Source organism: Dromiciops gliroides, chromosome 5 (genome assembly GCF_019393635.1).
Source record: "Dromiciops gliroides isolate mDroGli1 chromosome 5, mDroGli1.pri, whole genome shotgun sequence".
NCBI lineage: Eukaryota > Metazoa > Chordata > Mammalia > Microbiotheria > Microbiotheriidae > Dromiciops > Dromiciops gliroides.
The window spans coordinates 50,698,589-50,716,463 of record NC_057865.1 but is presented as its reverse complement, the minus strand read 5'-3'; the positions used below and the strand labels follow the sequence as shown (position 1 = coordinate 50,716,463).

Sequence of the window (17,875 nt, the reverse complement as noted above, 5' to 3'; positions counted from 1 at the left end):
TGTAAGTATCTGAGGCTAGATTTGAACTCAGATTTCACTGACTCCAGGTGTTATATCTTTTATGCCACCTAGCTCACTTAATCTAGTCATCCATACACATACACATGTGTATTACATGTATAGGTATACATGTAAGCATGTGTGCATGTGTCAGTATATTTTGTTTTTTACCTTACCTTCATTTCCAAATATATTTCACTTCTTCCGAGTTTCCAACAACATATGGAGTATCCCATACCCACAATCTACTATACTTGCAAAGAAGTGAAGTAAGCATAATAAATTCTCCTAATGTTTAAAGTCCCTAAATGAATTACTTGTCATTTTAGGACTTTCCCTTCTTCTAAAACTATTCATTTAATCTACCCTTTAAGAAGGAACCAAGGGCTGATTCTGAAATAATAGTATTTAGCTTATTAACCGGACCTAAATTTATATTTTCCTAGTATAAATTGAGTAGTATGATTTATGTGGTTTATTTTATATCATCAGAAGAAAACTGAATGGTAATATCTCTTTGATTACTCCGTAAATTCTTTAACATCACTTTGTATTCATTCAAACCCTTGAGTAAATGTCATTATCAATGGCTGGATGACAAACATAGATGTAATTACTTCATTTGCATTTTCCTTTTAGTGCTGACTAAATTAATAATTATAAGGAAACAAGAGTTATACTAATAACCCATTGCAACTACGAAATAGAGATTTTATGACACATCGACGGAATAGTTCAGAAAAGGAAAGTTGTTTCTCCAAACCCATTTAATTTACAGGCTGCGATATGTGTACCTATAAATCATTATGCAGAACGCTAATGCAGCTAATTAATTTAGCACTATCAACCTGATAAATTATAAAATGCATGGCACTTTCCCAATAAAAAACTGTTTGTTGCTTAAATGAATGGTAGGCAATCTTTGTAGTAAGTGACTTAATTACATCACCACTGAAGAGTAGTCAGATTTATTTCATAGGAAAATGTCTCTATTTTGTGGCTTTCATTCTAAGTGAAATTGTAGTTAGTTTACTGTAATATGTCAACCTAATCTGGGACTTTCTGTTGACTTTTTATACACAGGTATCTGTTTTTATTACCAAATATTTAAATGCATTTGATCTGAATACCAACTTTCAACCAATATCATTAGTGGGTTTTATTTAAATTTTAACCTATGCCTTGCTTCATGGTCCTTAACCCGCTACATTTCTTTCAGCATGATAAAAGCCGAAACAATAACAACAAAACAAAAACAAAAGGGGATTTGGGGAAAATATCTATTTATAACATATTGTACAAAAGCAGTGTTGTGGTTCTTTCTGGGAAGCGAGGTGGCATGGTGGATAAAAAGCCCTTAGTTTGAATCAAGAAGATTCATTTTCATGAGTTTAAATCCAGTCTCAGATATTGACTAGCTGTATGACCCTGGGCAAGTCACTTAACCCTGTTTGCCTCAGGTTGCTCATCTATAAAATGAGCTGGAGAAGGAAATGGCAAACCACTGCAGTATCTTTGCCAAGAAATCCCCAAATGGGGTCACAGAGAGTCAAACACAACTGAAAAAACTAAACACCAACAAAAACAACATGGATGTTCCTACGATGATTATACACATACCAACTATAGGACCAGATCCAGTCAGTTTTTTCAAACTAATGCAACAAATAATACATAAATAATGCAATAAATAATATATTAATAAATAATAATACAATAATACAATAAATGTATTGTGTTGCCATATTTTCATTTTTTTTTCAGTGAGGCAATTGGGGTTAAGTGACTTGCCCAGGGTCACACAGCTAGTGAGTGTCAAGCGTCTGAGGCCGGATTTGAACTCAGGTCCTCCTGACTCCAGGGCTGGTGTTTTATTCACTGCACCACCTAGCTGCCCCATATTTTCAATTTTTAAATTCATTCCATCTTTTAACAATGGGTGTTTATTAAACATCCATTATGTGCCAGGAGCCATTCTAGGCCCTAGGTACAAAAACAGAAACAAAACATTGCCTATACACAAGGTAGTATTTCATTGCCAATGTCTTCCCTGTGGAAATCATTGTTTATCTATTTTGCATATATTTCATTTATTTGTTTTTTGTTTGGTTTTGGTTTTGTTTTGGGTTTTTTTGCGGGGCAATAGGCATTAAGTGACTTGCCCAGGGTCACACAGCTAGTAAGTGTCAAGTGCCTGACGCTGAAGTTGAACTCAGGTCCTTCTGAATCCAAGGCCAGTGCTTTATCTACTGTGCCACCTAGCTGCCCCTATAATTCATTTAGTTAAATTAATATTCAATATAGTTATATTTAAATTTTCTTTATAGTATGTTTCCTCCTATTAGATCAAAGCTTCTTAAACCGTGGGCCACTTCCTCATAGAGGGTCATGTAACTGAATGTGAGGGTCATGAAAAATTTGGCAACAGTAAAAGGTTATGTATACTTGTTTTATAAATCTGGGGTCACATAAAAATTTCTCGGGTGAAATGGGATTGTGAGTAGAAAAAGTTTAATAATTCCTGCATTACATTACAAATTCCTCAAGTCCAAAGTTTATATAAGAGGTAATATTTGAACTGAACTTTCAAGGAAGGTAGAGATTCTAAGCAGCAAAGTATATTACTGGCTTATGGGACACCATGCTCAGAAGCTTGTAAACAGGAAATTGAATGGTATAGAGTAAATAGCAACCCTGTCCGTTTGGCTAGAATGTAATAATAATAATAGTCCATAAATAATAATTAAGTACCTCCTTGTGCCAAGCATTGGGCCAAGAGCTAGGGATACAAAAAGAGGAGAAAGAGAGTAGCAATAATAATAACAATGATAACCAGCATTTATATTTCACTTTCAGATTCAAAAAGTACTTTACAAATTTCTTCTCATTTCAAGCTCACAACAACCTGCGGATGAAGGCCGTATTATAATCATCCCTATTTTGCACATAAAGCAATTAATGCTGATTGAGGTTAATTAAGTGACTTGTCCAGAGTTACACAGCTAGTTTCTAAGTGTCTGAGGCTAGATTTGAACTCAGGTCTTCCTGATTCCAGGCCCACCATTCTATCCACTGCACCACCTCGCTGCCTTAGAGTATGTAGACATATGTGAAGGAAGGTTATGTTCAGTGTTCAGCCCACCTGGAAAGGTAGGCTTGAGCCAGATAATTTGAATCAATTGAACTAAAAAATATTAGGAATCTAAGACTTTGTTTTAGTACATACTATTTGCTAGGTACTTTCCTAAGGCCTGGGGATATAAAGGGCAACGTATATTTAAATAATGCAACACTGAAGGGAACAGGGCACTAAACAAGAAGGGAATTTCAGATACTGAGAGTCCCTCCAATAGAATAGAAGCTCCCAGAGGCCAGGGCCTTTGTTGGATTTCTTTACTATTAGATACCTGGTATAATTTCTTTTATCATTTATTTGATTCTCTGGCGTTTAAGAAGAGAAGAGACCGCATCATCAAAAACGAATCCAGGGGCAGTTAAATGGCACAGTGGATAAAGCACCGGCCCTGGATTCAGGAGGACCTGAGTTCAAATCTGGCCTCAGATGCTTGACACTTACTAGCTGTGTGACCCTGAGCAAGTCACTTAACCCTCATTGCTCTGCATAAAAAATTAAAAAAAAAAAACTAATCCAAAAAATAGAGAGAAATGGAACTGGGATGACCCAAACTACAAGCTAATGAATAAGCAGAAAAAAAAAATAAATGAATAAACCTGGCATCCTTTAGATGCAATTCTTTTTTATTAAGGTCCTTTTATTGCTTCTTCCAAGGACATCTTTTTCAAGTTCCCAGGAAATGACTTCAGGGCTCTTTTCAAAGGCCCTGTTGTTGGGGCAGCTAGGTGGCACAGGGGATAAAGCACTAGCCCTGGATTCAGGAGGACCTGAGTTCAAATCTGGCCTCAGACTCTTGACACTTATTGTTCCTGTGAGCATGGGCAAGTCACTTAACCTTCATTGCCCTGCAAAAAAACAAACAAGCAACAACAACAACGACGACAAATCAAAGGCCCTATTGAAGGAGATGTTCTTTGAAAAAATGGAAATATTTTGCTTTTCCCTTGGAGCTTTAAGAAAAGATAGGGTGGAGGCCTGGTTATCTCTTGTGTGGTTGGCTATTTTCAAAAGCTTTTAAAGGTGAAAGTGGAGGCCTTATGGTAGCTTAGAAGTTGCCGTTACAAAGCAGGAAAGTCCTGACAGTCTTTAAAACTGAGTCAGTGATGTGTCAGAACAACTCTGTCTGGCTAACTGAAATAAGAGTGGTACAATCCTTCCCTGTGGCACTGTTCAAATGTCTATGGTACAAAACAACAACAACAAAATGTCTATGGTATTGAATTGATTCCCTGAGTCACTGAAATCATATTTGTTACATTTTCAGTGTTTCTGGAAGTGGACCAGTATTCAAAGCCGCAAGAGTGGCCCCAGAAAAGCAGTTCCAACAAGAAGTTATCCCATTTAAGGATGGTAGAAATACAGGCTATGTGAAGAGCTCTGTTCTCCTTAAAGGGAAAAACTTCCCCAGAAGCTTTTCCAGCAAACAACGTCAGGTTATGCAAAATCGGCGTGCATTCCAAACCGAGAGACGGTATCTGTTTGGAAGTCGGGTCCTGCAACCACTTTCTGACGGCAGTAATCCTTGTCACAGGACTGGAGTCTCTTTTTCTTTCTCCAGGAAGGCTCATCTAAAATTGGAGTCCTCTGCATCAGTTTTCAATGAGAACACAGAAGAAGCATGTGAGTGCACCAAATCCCCCACCCGTAAAACAAAACAAACAACGGGGAGCTGGAAGGGTTATACATTTTCAGATGGAGGAGATATACCACTCACTTCCGGGAAAGGAACAAATAATCCCCGAGGTCATATAGAAAAGGTGCTTGGCAACACTGTTCCTATGAGAACTAAAGTTTTAAAGGACAAAAATGATACCAATGAGAGGAAACTACAAGACTCCATCAACATCCATCCTTCCGTGTCCAAATCTCATATTCATCTTTCGGGTCTAGATTTAAATTCTTCGTTTAGAGAAAAAGAACATGCAAAAGAAATGAATGAGATTGAGGACTCTCCAAAAGGCCATAGCTATCATCGCTACCAAACAAGTCCCTTTTGCACACCACAGAACACATGTAAGCATAGTGAATATAGGTTATTTGAATGTCTGGATGAGTTTCCATCACCAATGGGACAAGAACATTCAATTAAGATAACTTCCAGCTCTAGAATGGATAACAGAATAAAATCTATTGAAGAAGCAGGCACAGCTAAAAGAAATGTCGAATCTCTTGTAAAAGATACATTAAGCCATGGAGAAGAACCCAAAACACTGCCTTTCCTCCATGTGCTCAGTAAAGATGGTAGCACCAGCCTCCAGTGGCCCACAGAGCTTCTGTTATTTACAAAAACAAAGCCCTGCCTCTCTTATGGCTGCAATCCATTGTATTTTGATTTCAAACATTCTCGAAACACAAAAGCTGCTAATAAACAGAGTGAAGAGAATGCAGAATGTTGTATGGAGTCTTCTGGGAATAAGACGGAAAAGGAGAGCCTAGCCTCAGGTTTAATGAAAGAAAAAGGAAGAGTGATACAAGAAGATAATCAGTCACTGAAACCAAAGAAGATGAAATGTAATCTAGAAGAGAAATGTTCCCTGAAAAAATCTCCATCAGGCCTCAATAACTCTGAACCAAATGGGAATGAACAAGAATATAGTACAAATGATTTAAATGAAAAAAATCCTAAAGTGCCTGCTTATCTTGATGCCTCTAAAAAGGACTGTGTAGTAGAAAGGCATCCCCATGAAACAGAATCTATGGGACCATTGAAGGAACATTCACAAGGTTGCCAAAGGGTTACCCTGAAAGATGCCAGTGAGCTCAAGTACTTTTCTCCCTATGTTTCTAGGACTAAAAAACATAAATCTGCTACATGGGATACTCATTTGAGATACAAATGTGGAAACCAAGAACCCTGGGCATTCAGTTCCAGTCTGACAGAATGCATCAGCGATGCAAGTGATGGTGGGAAAGACCTCCATGGGAGGATGAGTGAAAATCACCTACAAGTAGTCAGAGAAGCTTCAGAATGCCAAAGGATTGGAAGTTCTGAGAGATGTTGGAACTCCTCTCCAAAGTCATCACTGGACAGACAGTCTAGCTCTTCTGACATTTCTCTTTATAGCACAAGCAGCCACAGAAGCACTTGTTCAAGTCATGGATCCTGTGAAAATGGCAGAGACACTTTGCTTTATTTGTGTAAAAAGGAATGCCACCCCAAGGAATGGCACAAAGCCCAGTCTAGGAAGCACAGCTTCCTACCCTGTTCCAATAATGATAAAAGGAGTAGCCATTTCTCATCAAAAAGTCAGAGAAGGGGAAACTGCAAACTTGGTGGTGGGTTTAGAAATGAAAAACAATCAAAATATAGGTATACTCACAACCGGGGTAGGTCAAGGCAGTGCAAGACAAGACACTCATGTCTAGACCCCAAAGCCAATCAACCTACTGGGGACCCCAGCACCCAAAACTGTTTCACAAGGCATTCTAGGAGCAGTGACAGATCTCCTGAAAACCCAGGAATTTGCGATAGAAATTCAGCCTCTTTCTTAAGGCAGAAAACTGATTATCCATACAAAGGCAGTGAGACTCAGGAGGACATGGAAAACTCTTATAGTTCCAACCTGGGAAAAGTAAACCTTGTACAGTATACCTCTGAGCTGATCAACTGGCCACAGAATGATGGAGACTGTGGAAATTCGAGGATCGCGGGGCTGCCCATTTCAGAAAGAGACAAAACATCACTGACAGCCCTGAGGTTTTTAGATGGAGAGCGCCCAGAAAAATGTCAGGAACAAACAAACAGGGGTGAGGTCTTTTCAGATGGCTGCCAGATGGAAGTAGAGGATCCCTCACAAAGTCACTTTGCAATTAAGCTCCCAGAACCCGTACATAACCCACCAGTGTTCCCTTTGTTAGAAGAAACACGGAACATAAGTAAAGTTACCAAGAGTAAAGGCAGTTTGATTCAAAGAGGTGCTGAGAGAGACAAGGATGAAGGATCACAGACAATGAACGATGCTGCTTTGTTAGACATTGGTGATGAGAACTGTCTTTTCAAAGGTATAATTCAAATAGGAACAGACTATCAGTCCCCAAACATAAAAATGAACACTGCTTCAAAAGAACAATTGAGCCCTTCCATTAGTGGAACCCAACCTTTTATACAAAGCTCTGACTCAGTACCAAATAATTTCCCTGGTGCTCTGCCATCTATTAGATATTCTGGTGTTGTTAATTCATCAGAGACCAAAGAGGAACAAAAAATCTTAGAGCGACATGATGCCAGCATGGACATGAATGAAGTAGAAGGGAATATCAACTCTTACTTTGATAGTACTATGCAGAAGTATGGTGAAATAGAACAGGAAGTCTACCACAAATCTATCTCCCCCCCTTTGACCCAACAGCCCATAACATTTACACCGGATGAAATAGACAAATATAGGCTACTTCAGCTACAAGCCCAGCAGCATATGCAGAAGCAGTTTCTGTCCAAACATATTAAAGCCACAAGTCCCCCTGCCTTCTCCTCCACCACCGCAATGCCACCGATGCCCGTCCATCAGCACACGTCCATCACAACTATCCATCACACTCTTTTGCAACACTTTGCTGTCTCTGCTTCCATGAATCCTCATGGAGGACACCTCCCTATAGCTCACCTGCATCCCCTCTCTCAAACACACTTTACCCCCATCTCATTTTCACCTCTAACTCCTGCAATCATCCCTGCGCACCCCACATTCTTGGCTGGGCACCCCCTCCATCTGGTCCCTGCTACCCATATTCACCCATCCCACTTAGCCCTCCAGCCATTGCCTCATGCTGCATTTATTCCAACTTTGTTCAGGCCTCACTTGAATCCAGTCACAGCTTCCATCATTCATCTGAATCCTTTAATTCAACCTGTGTTTCAAGGGCAAGACTTTTGTCATCATTCTTGCTCTGGTCAAATACAGCAGTTTAACCGAGTAAAAGAAGTGTTGAATGTTTCTGCTCACTTGAACTAACAATTACCTCTCTATTCTGGGGGGCAGGGTGGTGTGTATTAAGAAGAGATCATGTCTACCTACTGAAAGATGTTTTGGAAATGAGGTATGTGATTGTGGTCAGAATCAAAAGTTGTTGGGACTTGAAAACTGGCAGGATTGGGGTTCATGTATAAATAGGGAATTACTAAGCATTTGATCTTCACAGTTTTTTTAAATTAATTTTTCAGTTGAACAGTACCACTAACTTGAAAATATTTTTTTAAAAAAGGAGGTACAAATGAGGAGGCAATGTTACATTTTGGACGGACTGCTAGGCATAGTAGTAACATTTAAGGAAAAATATGGCAACTGGCAAATAATGAACTATATATTTAACATACACAGACAATTTGATTGTTTTGATTGAATAGAATACTCAGTCAAAGCAACCAATCAGTCTGGTAACAACAGAAACAAAATGGCTCTTTGACAGAAATTGCTGTGTTGATTGGTCTCAAACTCAAATAGACTATGAATTTGTCTACACAGGCAAAGGGAAGTGATTTTAAAAAGTAATTAATTCTAATAAAAGCATGCATCTTTTGACAGACTGATTATCTACATTTTCTAGATTCCTTAGACTACTCTTACCTCACCGTCTTATGCCTGAGTAGAAAGAGACCATATGCAATGGCAAAAAGTTCAGTCAAGTTAATTTCAGATGCTCTCCTATCACTATAAGGCCTTAATATTTATCATTTTCTTACAAAAATAAGTATTCACAAATAGTTAGTACTTGATATTGGATGATATATACAAAATAAAATATAATTGGGATAAATGTATGATAATTGTCATTCATCATAAGGAATAGAAAGTCTTTTGCTCTTCTACCTAGAATGCTAACAGTGCTTGCAAAATTATCATCAACTAATTTTCAAACACAAAGGGAAACCAGTTTTAAAGAAACTTAATATAGTGTCAAAATTAAGCATTTATACAGGTAAATGATTAAAATCCTATTCCATTGTTTCACAATAAATATATAAATATTCCATTCACTCAAAGTTTCACAAGTGGCATGACTATAAACCAGACTTTATATATGATTTTCAAAAGTCACTAGTCAAAAATAATTTTCTATTTCACTAAATCTAGGTTGTCCCCATTTAACAATTGTTGTGTAATGGGAAGAATACTGGTCACAAAATCAGAAAAAAACTATGTTCAAGTTCCAGCTCATTTACTCGATGACCATAGGTGAACCACAGTACTTTTCTGAGACAGTTTCATAATCTGTAAAATGGAGACTAGATTTTCTTATTATAGGGTTGTTTGGAAGCAGGTACTTTGTGAACTTTGGAGTATGATATAAATGAGTTATCATCCAGTGTTACCCCTTGTTAAGTAGGGGTAATACTTGCATCCCTTTTCTTAAACACATTTTGCCTCTATCTAATTTTCACCTCTGTATCATTATCCCTATGTACCTCACATTCAATTCTGGTTACCTCCCTATCTAGTCCCTGCTATCCACCTTCACCCATCCCACTTAGCCATCTGGTCATTGCCTCATTCTGATTTTTTTCCAACTCTGTTTAATCCTGATTTTAATGCAGTCACAGCTTGGATTATCTATGTGGATCCTTTAATTCAAGAGTAGTCAAAGGAACCAATCAGTTTAGTAACAACAGCAACAACATATTTCTTATTACTTCCAATGCTCTTTGTACCACCTGAATGAAAGTATAATTTGATGGAATCACAAGCAAGAGAAATAGAAGTAATTACCCATTACACAAGCTACATACAAATGGATCCTGGAACTAGAGAAAGCAAAAGAATGCAAGGAATTTCTTTGGGTCATTAGATACATGGAAGGTTTCTTAAATGGAATAGAAATAGCCCTGAGAGGGAGACAGGAGGAAATCCTAAGGGAATAGGGAGCAATCACAATGTTAAAAATTTGGCAAATGGGACATCATGACACAGAAGATGGAAAAGAAAATATATATCATCGGAGTTTTACAAAAGGTATGAGGTTCTTCCATTAGAAGGTAAAAATAGACCTTCTGAAAAAGTAGCTGCATATGGGGGCAGCTAGGTGGTGCAGTGGATAAAGCACCGGCCCTGGATTCAGGAGGACCTGAATTCAAATCCTGCCTTAGACACTTGACACTTGCTAGCTGTGTGACCCTAAGCAAGTCCCAACCCTCATTGCCCTGCAAAAAAACCAAACAAACAAACAAAGAAGTAGCTGCATCCTACATTCCAGTGAGGGAAAACAAAAGATTCACCAATTCTAACAATTATAGTGCATCATGATACTACTGATCTAAAGTAGGAGAGACATGGAATGGTACTTGGCTATTTCCTGCTGAGTGGTACAGATGTGACTTCATGTCTAAATTTGACTTACCTATGGGAAAGTATATAATCTTCCAAAACTGGATGATCTTCCATTTATTTACAAAATATACCACCCACCACCCACATAGATGGATTCATGTAGGAATAGATAAGATAGTCAGAAAATGTCTAAAATGAATCACCAGTGATTCTAAAGGACTTGTGGGTATGAAAGATGTCTCTTTTTTCCTTTGAAAAGCTATGTCTCTGGGACACTTAAAGAATTTTAGAACTTGTGAGGTTGAAAAAGCTTTAGTGATCATTTTGTCCAACACCTTCTTTTCTCATTTTACAGACAAGGAAATCGAAGTTTAGAGCTATTAAGTGACTTTTTCACTTTTTTTCTATTTTCATTAGCCATCATTCATAAAAACACACTGTGTTCTATGGAGTCAACTGTTCACCTTAAAAATACAGTGCTACATTGTTTTGACATAACAGATGCCACCATAAAAAATCCTATAAAGTGCATCTCCTGAAAACAATTGGGCAAAACTGTCGAATAGTGAGATTTCAACCAGCCTATAGTTTACTTTCTAGATGCTAGATTAAGACCCAGGCATAATCTGAGAGGTCATATACTCCACCCATTACATTACACAGTTGAGGAAACTGAGTCTCAGAAAGGTGAAATCACTCACTCGAGATCATACCCAAGTAGTAAGTGGCAAAATTGGGATTTGAATCCAAGTTCTCTTATTCCAAATCCAGGGCTTTGTCCTCTCACCTATGCTGATGGTGGCCCAGTGCTTTCATCATGAAGAAAGTACATCAGCTAAGGCTCAGTTAGAGGTGTTTCTAACTTTGAAGTGAACAGAGTACCCCCCAACCCCCCCCACACTCTATATTTTATCATTGGCAATTTGACAGGATCAACAAAAGTAGATTATATAATTGACAAAGTGCATAATTACAAAGCTGTGCTTTTATTCAGGATTCAAAATTAGGTCTCTTTGGGGAACATTTACCACCTTTGCACCTGTATATATCAACACAGGTGAAAACTGAAACCAGAAATCTTTGAAAGAAGCTAGGATTTCATCTTACTACCAAAATGACTAGCTTTTCTGAAGCCTATAAGGATCTGAAGTTTCACTCATCCCAGCCAGCAGGGGATTGTGTTGTTCCTTTTAAAAGCATAGCAACTTAAGAAATCTTTAATCAGCAGACTCCTGTCCCCAGTTAGTGCTGCTAGACCACTTTTTCATGGAGATGGAAAGCTGGTGGCAAATATGGAAGAATGGAAGTAGATAGAGAGTAAACAGTTGGCTACATAGAATGTTTTGAAGAATATTCTATATTTTGGTGCCCATAGCTTAAGACATCTTGAAAATAGAGCAGTCAGTCCTAGGAAAAAATATTTTTGGCTTGAAAGTCACTGAAATGATCACAAATCAAAGAATTTAAGACAGGAGAAATTTTAATATCTATCTAGTCCATATTATACTCAGAAAAGAATCACTACAATATATCCAACTGTTGATTGTTGAGTTTCTCCTTGAAAATTAGCAATGAGGGAGATGGATAATCCACCCACTCTCAAGAGAGGCCATTGCACTTACCATCAGTTAAATTTGTTAGGTAATTTTTTTCTGTTAAGTGTAAATTTGTCTCTTTGCACGTTTTACTTATTGTTCCAGGTTTCACTCTCCAAGGCTGAACGAGAATTTTTTTATCCTTCTTCTACATGGCTCTTCTTTAAATACTCAGACACAGTTTTCATATCCACCCTACCTCCCCAACCTAGTCTTCTCTTTTCCAGGCTAAAGATCTCTAATTCCTTTCACTGATATTGAAATGAGGAAAACTCAAGGCTCTTCATCATTCTGCCTGGCCTTTACTGGCCACTATAATATTAATCAATGTCCTTTCTAAATGGTAGCCCCAGAACTAAATATGTATTACAGATGTAGTCTGATCAAGATCGAAAAAAGGATTATGAACCCACCCTAAATTATGTTTTCCTTAGTGTAGCCCAAGATTGAATTAATTAATATTTTGGCTGCCCCATCACTAATTCATATTGAACTTGCAATCCACTGAAGTCCCCACATCTTTTAAAATAAAATAAAATGATATACTGCCATCCATCATGGGTAGCTAAGTGGCCAAGTGGATAGAGCACTGGGCCTGGAGTCAGGAAGACCTCAGTTCAAATCAGCCTCAGACACTTACTAGCTGTATGACCATGGGCAAGTCACTTAACCTTATTTGCTTCAGTTTTTTCATCTGTAAAATGAACTGGAGAAGGAAATAGCAAATGATTCTAGTATCTTTGCCAAGAAAACACCAAATGAGGTCATGAAGAGTCAGACAAGACTGAAAAATGACTCAAAAACAACAATCATGCCTACTCCATCCAATACTTATGACATTGATTTTTCAATCCAAATATAAAACTTTTCAAAAAATTTCTCTGGGGCAGCTAGGTGGTGCAGTGGATAGAGCACCGGCCCTGGAGTCAGGAGTACCTGAGTTCAAATCCGGCCTCAGACACTTAACACTTACTAGCTGTGTGACTCTGGGCAAGTCACTTAACCCCAATTGCCTCACTAAAAAAAAAAAAAAAAAAAAAAATTTCTCTGTCATATTTTATTAGATGTCAGCCTGTCAAATTATTTTTTTTGCATCTGGACTCTACAACATATTATGTTAGTTATCTTCACCAACTTTGAGTCATATGCATATGAAATAAGAATGGCAAGTACAGTACCACCCAAGTCATTAACTAAAATGGTTTACAACACAGGAAAATGCACAGATGTTAAGGGACCTCCACTGAACACCTCCTGCCTAGTTAATATTAAACCATTAATGAGTAATGTTTGAGTGTAGCCATTCAAACAATTTCAAATCTCATGCTATTAATATTCAGTCCATAACCTTCCTCTTTTTAAGAATAGGTGAAATACTTTATCATATTTGCATAAATTATGCAAACATCCAAATATGCATGTATACATGTATAAATTAGTATATACACATGTATTTTGTATATGTGTATATATCATATATCATATATACATTATCAAATTTTATCATTATATGTGTATATGTACACACCCCCATAAAACCCTGATATAAAATGAAATGTTTAGTTTGTCATCACCTTTATATGACTCTTTGTAACCTTCACTTCCTTTTCTAGACTATATCTCTAATAATGAATGCAAGCCTTTTTTCAGGAATCAGAGTTAAGACAACTGTTTTATAGTTTGTAAATTCTTTCCTCTCCCCCCTCTTTCTCTTCTTTCTTCTAACAATGTATGCCTTCCTCTAGTTCTGTGGTAACTAGGTAGTTCTCTACACTCTTTCAATCATTACTGACAGTGACTCAGGTAATCACATCCACCATTTCTTTTAGTTCCTTGAGAATGTAATTCATCTGGGTCAGGTGTGTCATTAGTATTTCTCTGCTTCTCTTGGTTAGAAACTCCCTGCCAATCATTTTGTTCTGTCTTTTGCTGTCCAATATGTATTATCTTTGCCAGAGAATAATAAATACAGTGGTAATATAGCAAGTATGATCATCACATTCCCACCAACCAGTGATCATATGCCTTCTTCACTCTTCATTTTTTCTACAATATAATGAGTCCCCTTTGTTGTTAACTTTTACTTTACTCACTAGCCTGAGCTTTAGTATCCCCGGTGCTATTTTTAAGCAGACTATGCCATGTTCTATTCATCCTTTAAAATATCTCTTCTGACTTCCTTCTTTTGTGTATAACTTTTAAATATTTAAGTTGTTTTAAATTCTTCAGACATCTTCTAGGATTTCTTCTTCAATACAATTGTTTTCTTTTTGTCTTAAGAATTTTATTCTTAAAAATCCCCCATCTCTGAATTTACTTTTCTAAAAGAATTTCAATCAGTAGGATTCCATATGTATCACCAAGACTTTTTGAGGTGGAACTTATGATGGAACAGACAGAAATGTGCAGAAAAATCTAAGAAGCAGGAGAATAGCACTGTGTCAAAAAGATACATTCCTCTATGAAAATGTACAACTTGCGTGAAAATAAAATATGAAAAATTAGAAGTGATCCAGCTCTTTGAGAGATTCAGTTCAGTTAAGTTCAACACAACACATACACAGATACACACACACACACACACACACACACATTGAGTACCTGCTATGTGCAGAGTACCATACAAGTGATGGGGAAAGACACATTATATGAAGGATCACAGAAACACATAAGTGGTGTTAAGTGGCATGATTGTTTACAATGGAAAGGTGGTTCACTTCTGTCTAGGATGAGCAAGAAAGGCTGGGTTAAAGAAATTACCTTTGTGTTATGGACTTTAAAGTGTAGGTAAGATTTTAACTCACAATAATAAGGACACATACACTGTAGCCATAGGAGACAATATGAGTAAAACAAAAGAGACTATATTGTTTGGAGGGGTTGAGCGGGGAAGCAAATCTAGCTTGGCTGAAACATAGGACACTTCAGAATGCTATGAATTAAGTCTGAAATGGGAGATCAGAAGCAGATTTTAGTAGGGTAAGTGCAGTAAGACTTGAATATCAAAATAAGAAGTATGAACTTTTATTTTGACATCATCTATTTACCCAAACCTATGTCTTCTCTATTTTTATTGATCATACCATGTTTTACCCAGTTACCCAGCCTCAAAACCTAATTCCTCTCTCCATCCACCTCCACTTAGTTGACATGTCCTGTCAATGCTACCTCTGCTATATATTTCACATCTGCCTGTATGCCTTTGTAACTAGACTCCATGCCTGGGATGTTATCTTTTTCTCTGCCTTAGGAAATCTTCTCCCTTTAAGTCCCACCTCAGGTGCTACATTCTCCATAGATGCCTTTATTTATCCTAATATTATGAGAAATCTTTCCTTTCTTGAATCTTTCGTGCCATTCTTACCTCTCCTATACTTATAACTATAATACAAAACTATTTTATGATATGTTTGTGTTTATATTATACCTCCATTAGATTTTAAACCCCTGAGAGAAGTGGGTATTCTCAATGATTATGAACATTACAAGTACTTAATAAATGTTTGCTTAATTATTAGCCATCAGCATTAAGATGATTGGTTGGTCACTAGTGTGTTATATGGATAAACAAGTGAAAGACTAGGGAAAATGATTAGAAGACAATTACAATATTTCAAGAGAGGTAATGAGAATTTATATTAAAGTTTTAGCAATGAGATTCAAAAGGAGGGTACAGATATAAGAAATGTTTCAAATATGTTAGAAATAGACGTAGACAAGACACATTGACTTATAGTACTTGGAGGGCCAGAAGAAGAGACAATTCAAAAAAGACAGACTCTATAAGCCTAAGTGATTTTGAGAATGTAGTTAAATAGAAAAAATAGGAAAATTAACAGGTTTGGAGGGGAAAGATGGTGAATTCATCTTGGAAAGGTTAACTTTAAGGAGCTGATTGAACATCCAAGAAGAAATATCTAATAGCTATTTGGGAATTTGAGTTTGGAGTGCAGAAGAAAGAAGTTTAGACTGGAGATATATACTTGACATCGTTTGCATAAAGAAAATAGGAAAACTTTGAGAATGAATGATCATAAAGGAACAGAAAGTAGAGAAAAGAAGATGGCCAAAGACAAAATATTGTGAAATAACCACATTAAGAGGAAAATAAAGGAGAAACTAATAAAGGTAGAATGAGTATAAGGAGAATGCAGCATCAGGAAAGTGAAAAAAAGAGAGCATCAATAAAGTATTGCCGAAGGGTCAAGGAGAATGAGTACAAAGGGAAAAACAATTGAATTTAGAAAAGGAGGTCACTGATATTTTGAGATACTAGAATTCTGAGATACATTTCTGTTTACCATAAAATGTGATAGAGTAAATAGGGTGGTAAGAAAGTGGAAGCAGCAATTGTACACATCTTAGGATATGTAACATAATTTCCTAATATCCTAAACCTAGCATAGAAAAGGGGGGTATAGTAGACATGATGGGTGGGACATTAATTATCTGGACATCAATTCAAATTTTCATGTTTTCTCAAAAAGCAGCTTTTAAAAAATAAATACTTTCTGCACAAGTTCATCTCTTTAAATGATGAATTAGTGGAACTTATATTCAAGGCATCATGACCAATGTGGAAGGACAGTTTAGTGAAATGGAGGTCATGGGGACTTTGAAAGAAAATGGTTCTGCCATCTCAGAGGTCATAATAGCATAGGAAGGGAAGGATAGACATAATCAAATATCCACTTTGGAGATCAGGAAATAAAATTCTAAAAAGTTCAGAGAAAAGATAATCATGATTCATTGGACAGAGTCTCTAAAAGCAGAAGACAGCTTGTGATTGATTGGAAATTCTAAAGATAAGTGGTGATTTCAGAATCATAAGAGAACCCAGCAAAGAGAGAAACTGGACAAGGTATCGACATACATATAGGGCTTTTGAATTCAGCTTTTAAACAGTACAAAAAAACAGAAATATGTTACATAATCAGGAATAAATGTAAGTGTTACATGTATTGATAAGAAAAGGTTCAGCCTCAAGTTGAGTATGAGCTATAATTTGAACATATTGATATAATTTGATTTATGACTTATAGACCAAAACTGTTTAATCATAAATTGGATATAACCTGCCACATATTAGATTTTTAAGCCATTCATCTCTTTCTCTCCTTCTACCAATCAGTATCTGAAGACAGAACACAAACGCATTTTGGGTAAAACACTTCTAAGAAAGAAAATTTGATGGTGGAGGATAACTATCTGCCACTCTCAACTGAATCAGAAATTTGAGAAGTTGATGGATTTTTAAAACCTAATGGTTTAAGTTATTCTATTTTCTTCTTTCTGTTACAAATATTTTGAAATATCTAAATTAGGGCCAGCTAGGTGGTGCATTGGATTCAGGACGACCTGAGTTCAAATCCAACCTCAGACACTTGACACTTACTAGCTGTGTGACCCTGGGCAAGTCACTTTAACCCTCATTGCCCTGCCAAAAAAAAAATCTAAATTAATGAGATAGAGTTTCAGTAAGCTGCCCAGCAACTAGTGTAACATTTATATTAGAAAATCATTGAAATTTAACTTTAATTTTAGAAATAATTTATGCTAACTGCTTAAGCTTCAGTAAGTCAGCTTGCTTACCTTTAAGACATAAATAAATGTAGCATTATTTATTTTCATGCCTACCCTAAACTTCTGAACCAAAATAGATAGCTTAAAACTGAAATAATTATTAAGGAAAAGTATGTTTTTTTTCCCATAGCATAAACAGCATTTCTTCAGCTATAGACTAGTTGGAATTCATAAGGTTAGAGTAAACTGGTTCTTGATATCATCCCAACACACATAATCAAATGATAAAAAAATGAAAAATGAAAATACAAAGACACATACATGTGTGTACACACACACATATATACATACACACATGC

The 17,875-nt window shown here is 36.7% G+C and overlaps 1 protein-coding gene across 1 annotated transcript in view; it reads left to right on the top strand.

Annotated features, from left to right (window-relative positions):
• ZNF804B (zinc finger protein 804B) overlaps positions 1-8,276 on the top strand; it is a 576,688-nt gene extending 568,412 nt beyond the window's left edge. Inside the window, exon 4 of the mRNA XM_043968609.1 lies at positions 4,401-8,276. Within this exon, the coding sequence (XP_043824544.1) occupies positions 4,401-8,088 (3,688 nt within the window). The 3' untranslated portion in view covers positions 8,089-8,276. The remainder of the gene's footprint in view (positions 1-4,400) is intronic.
• Positions 8,277-17,875: the final 9,599 nt, after the last annotated feature.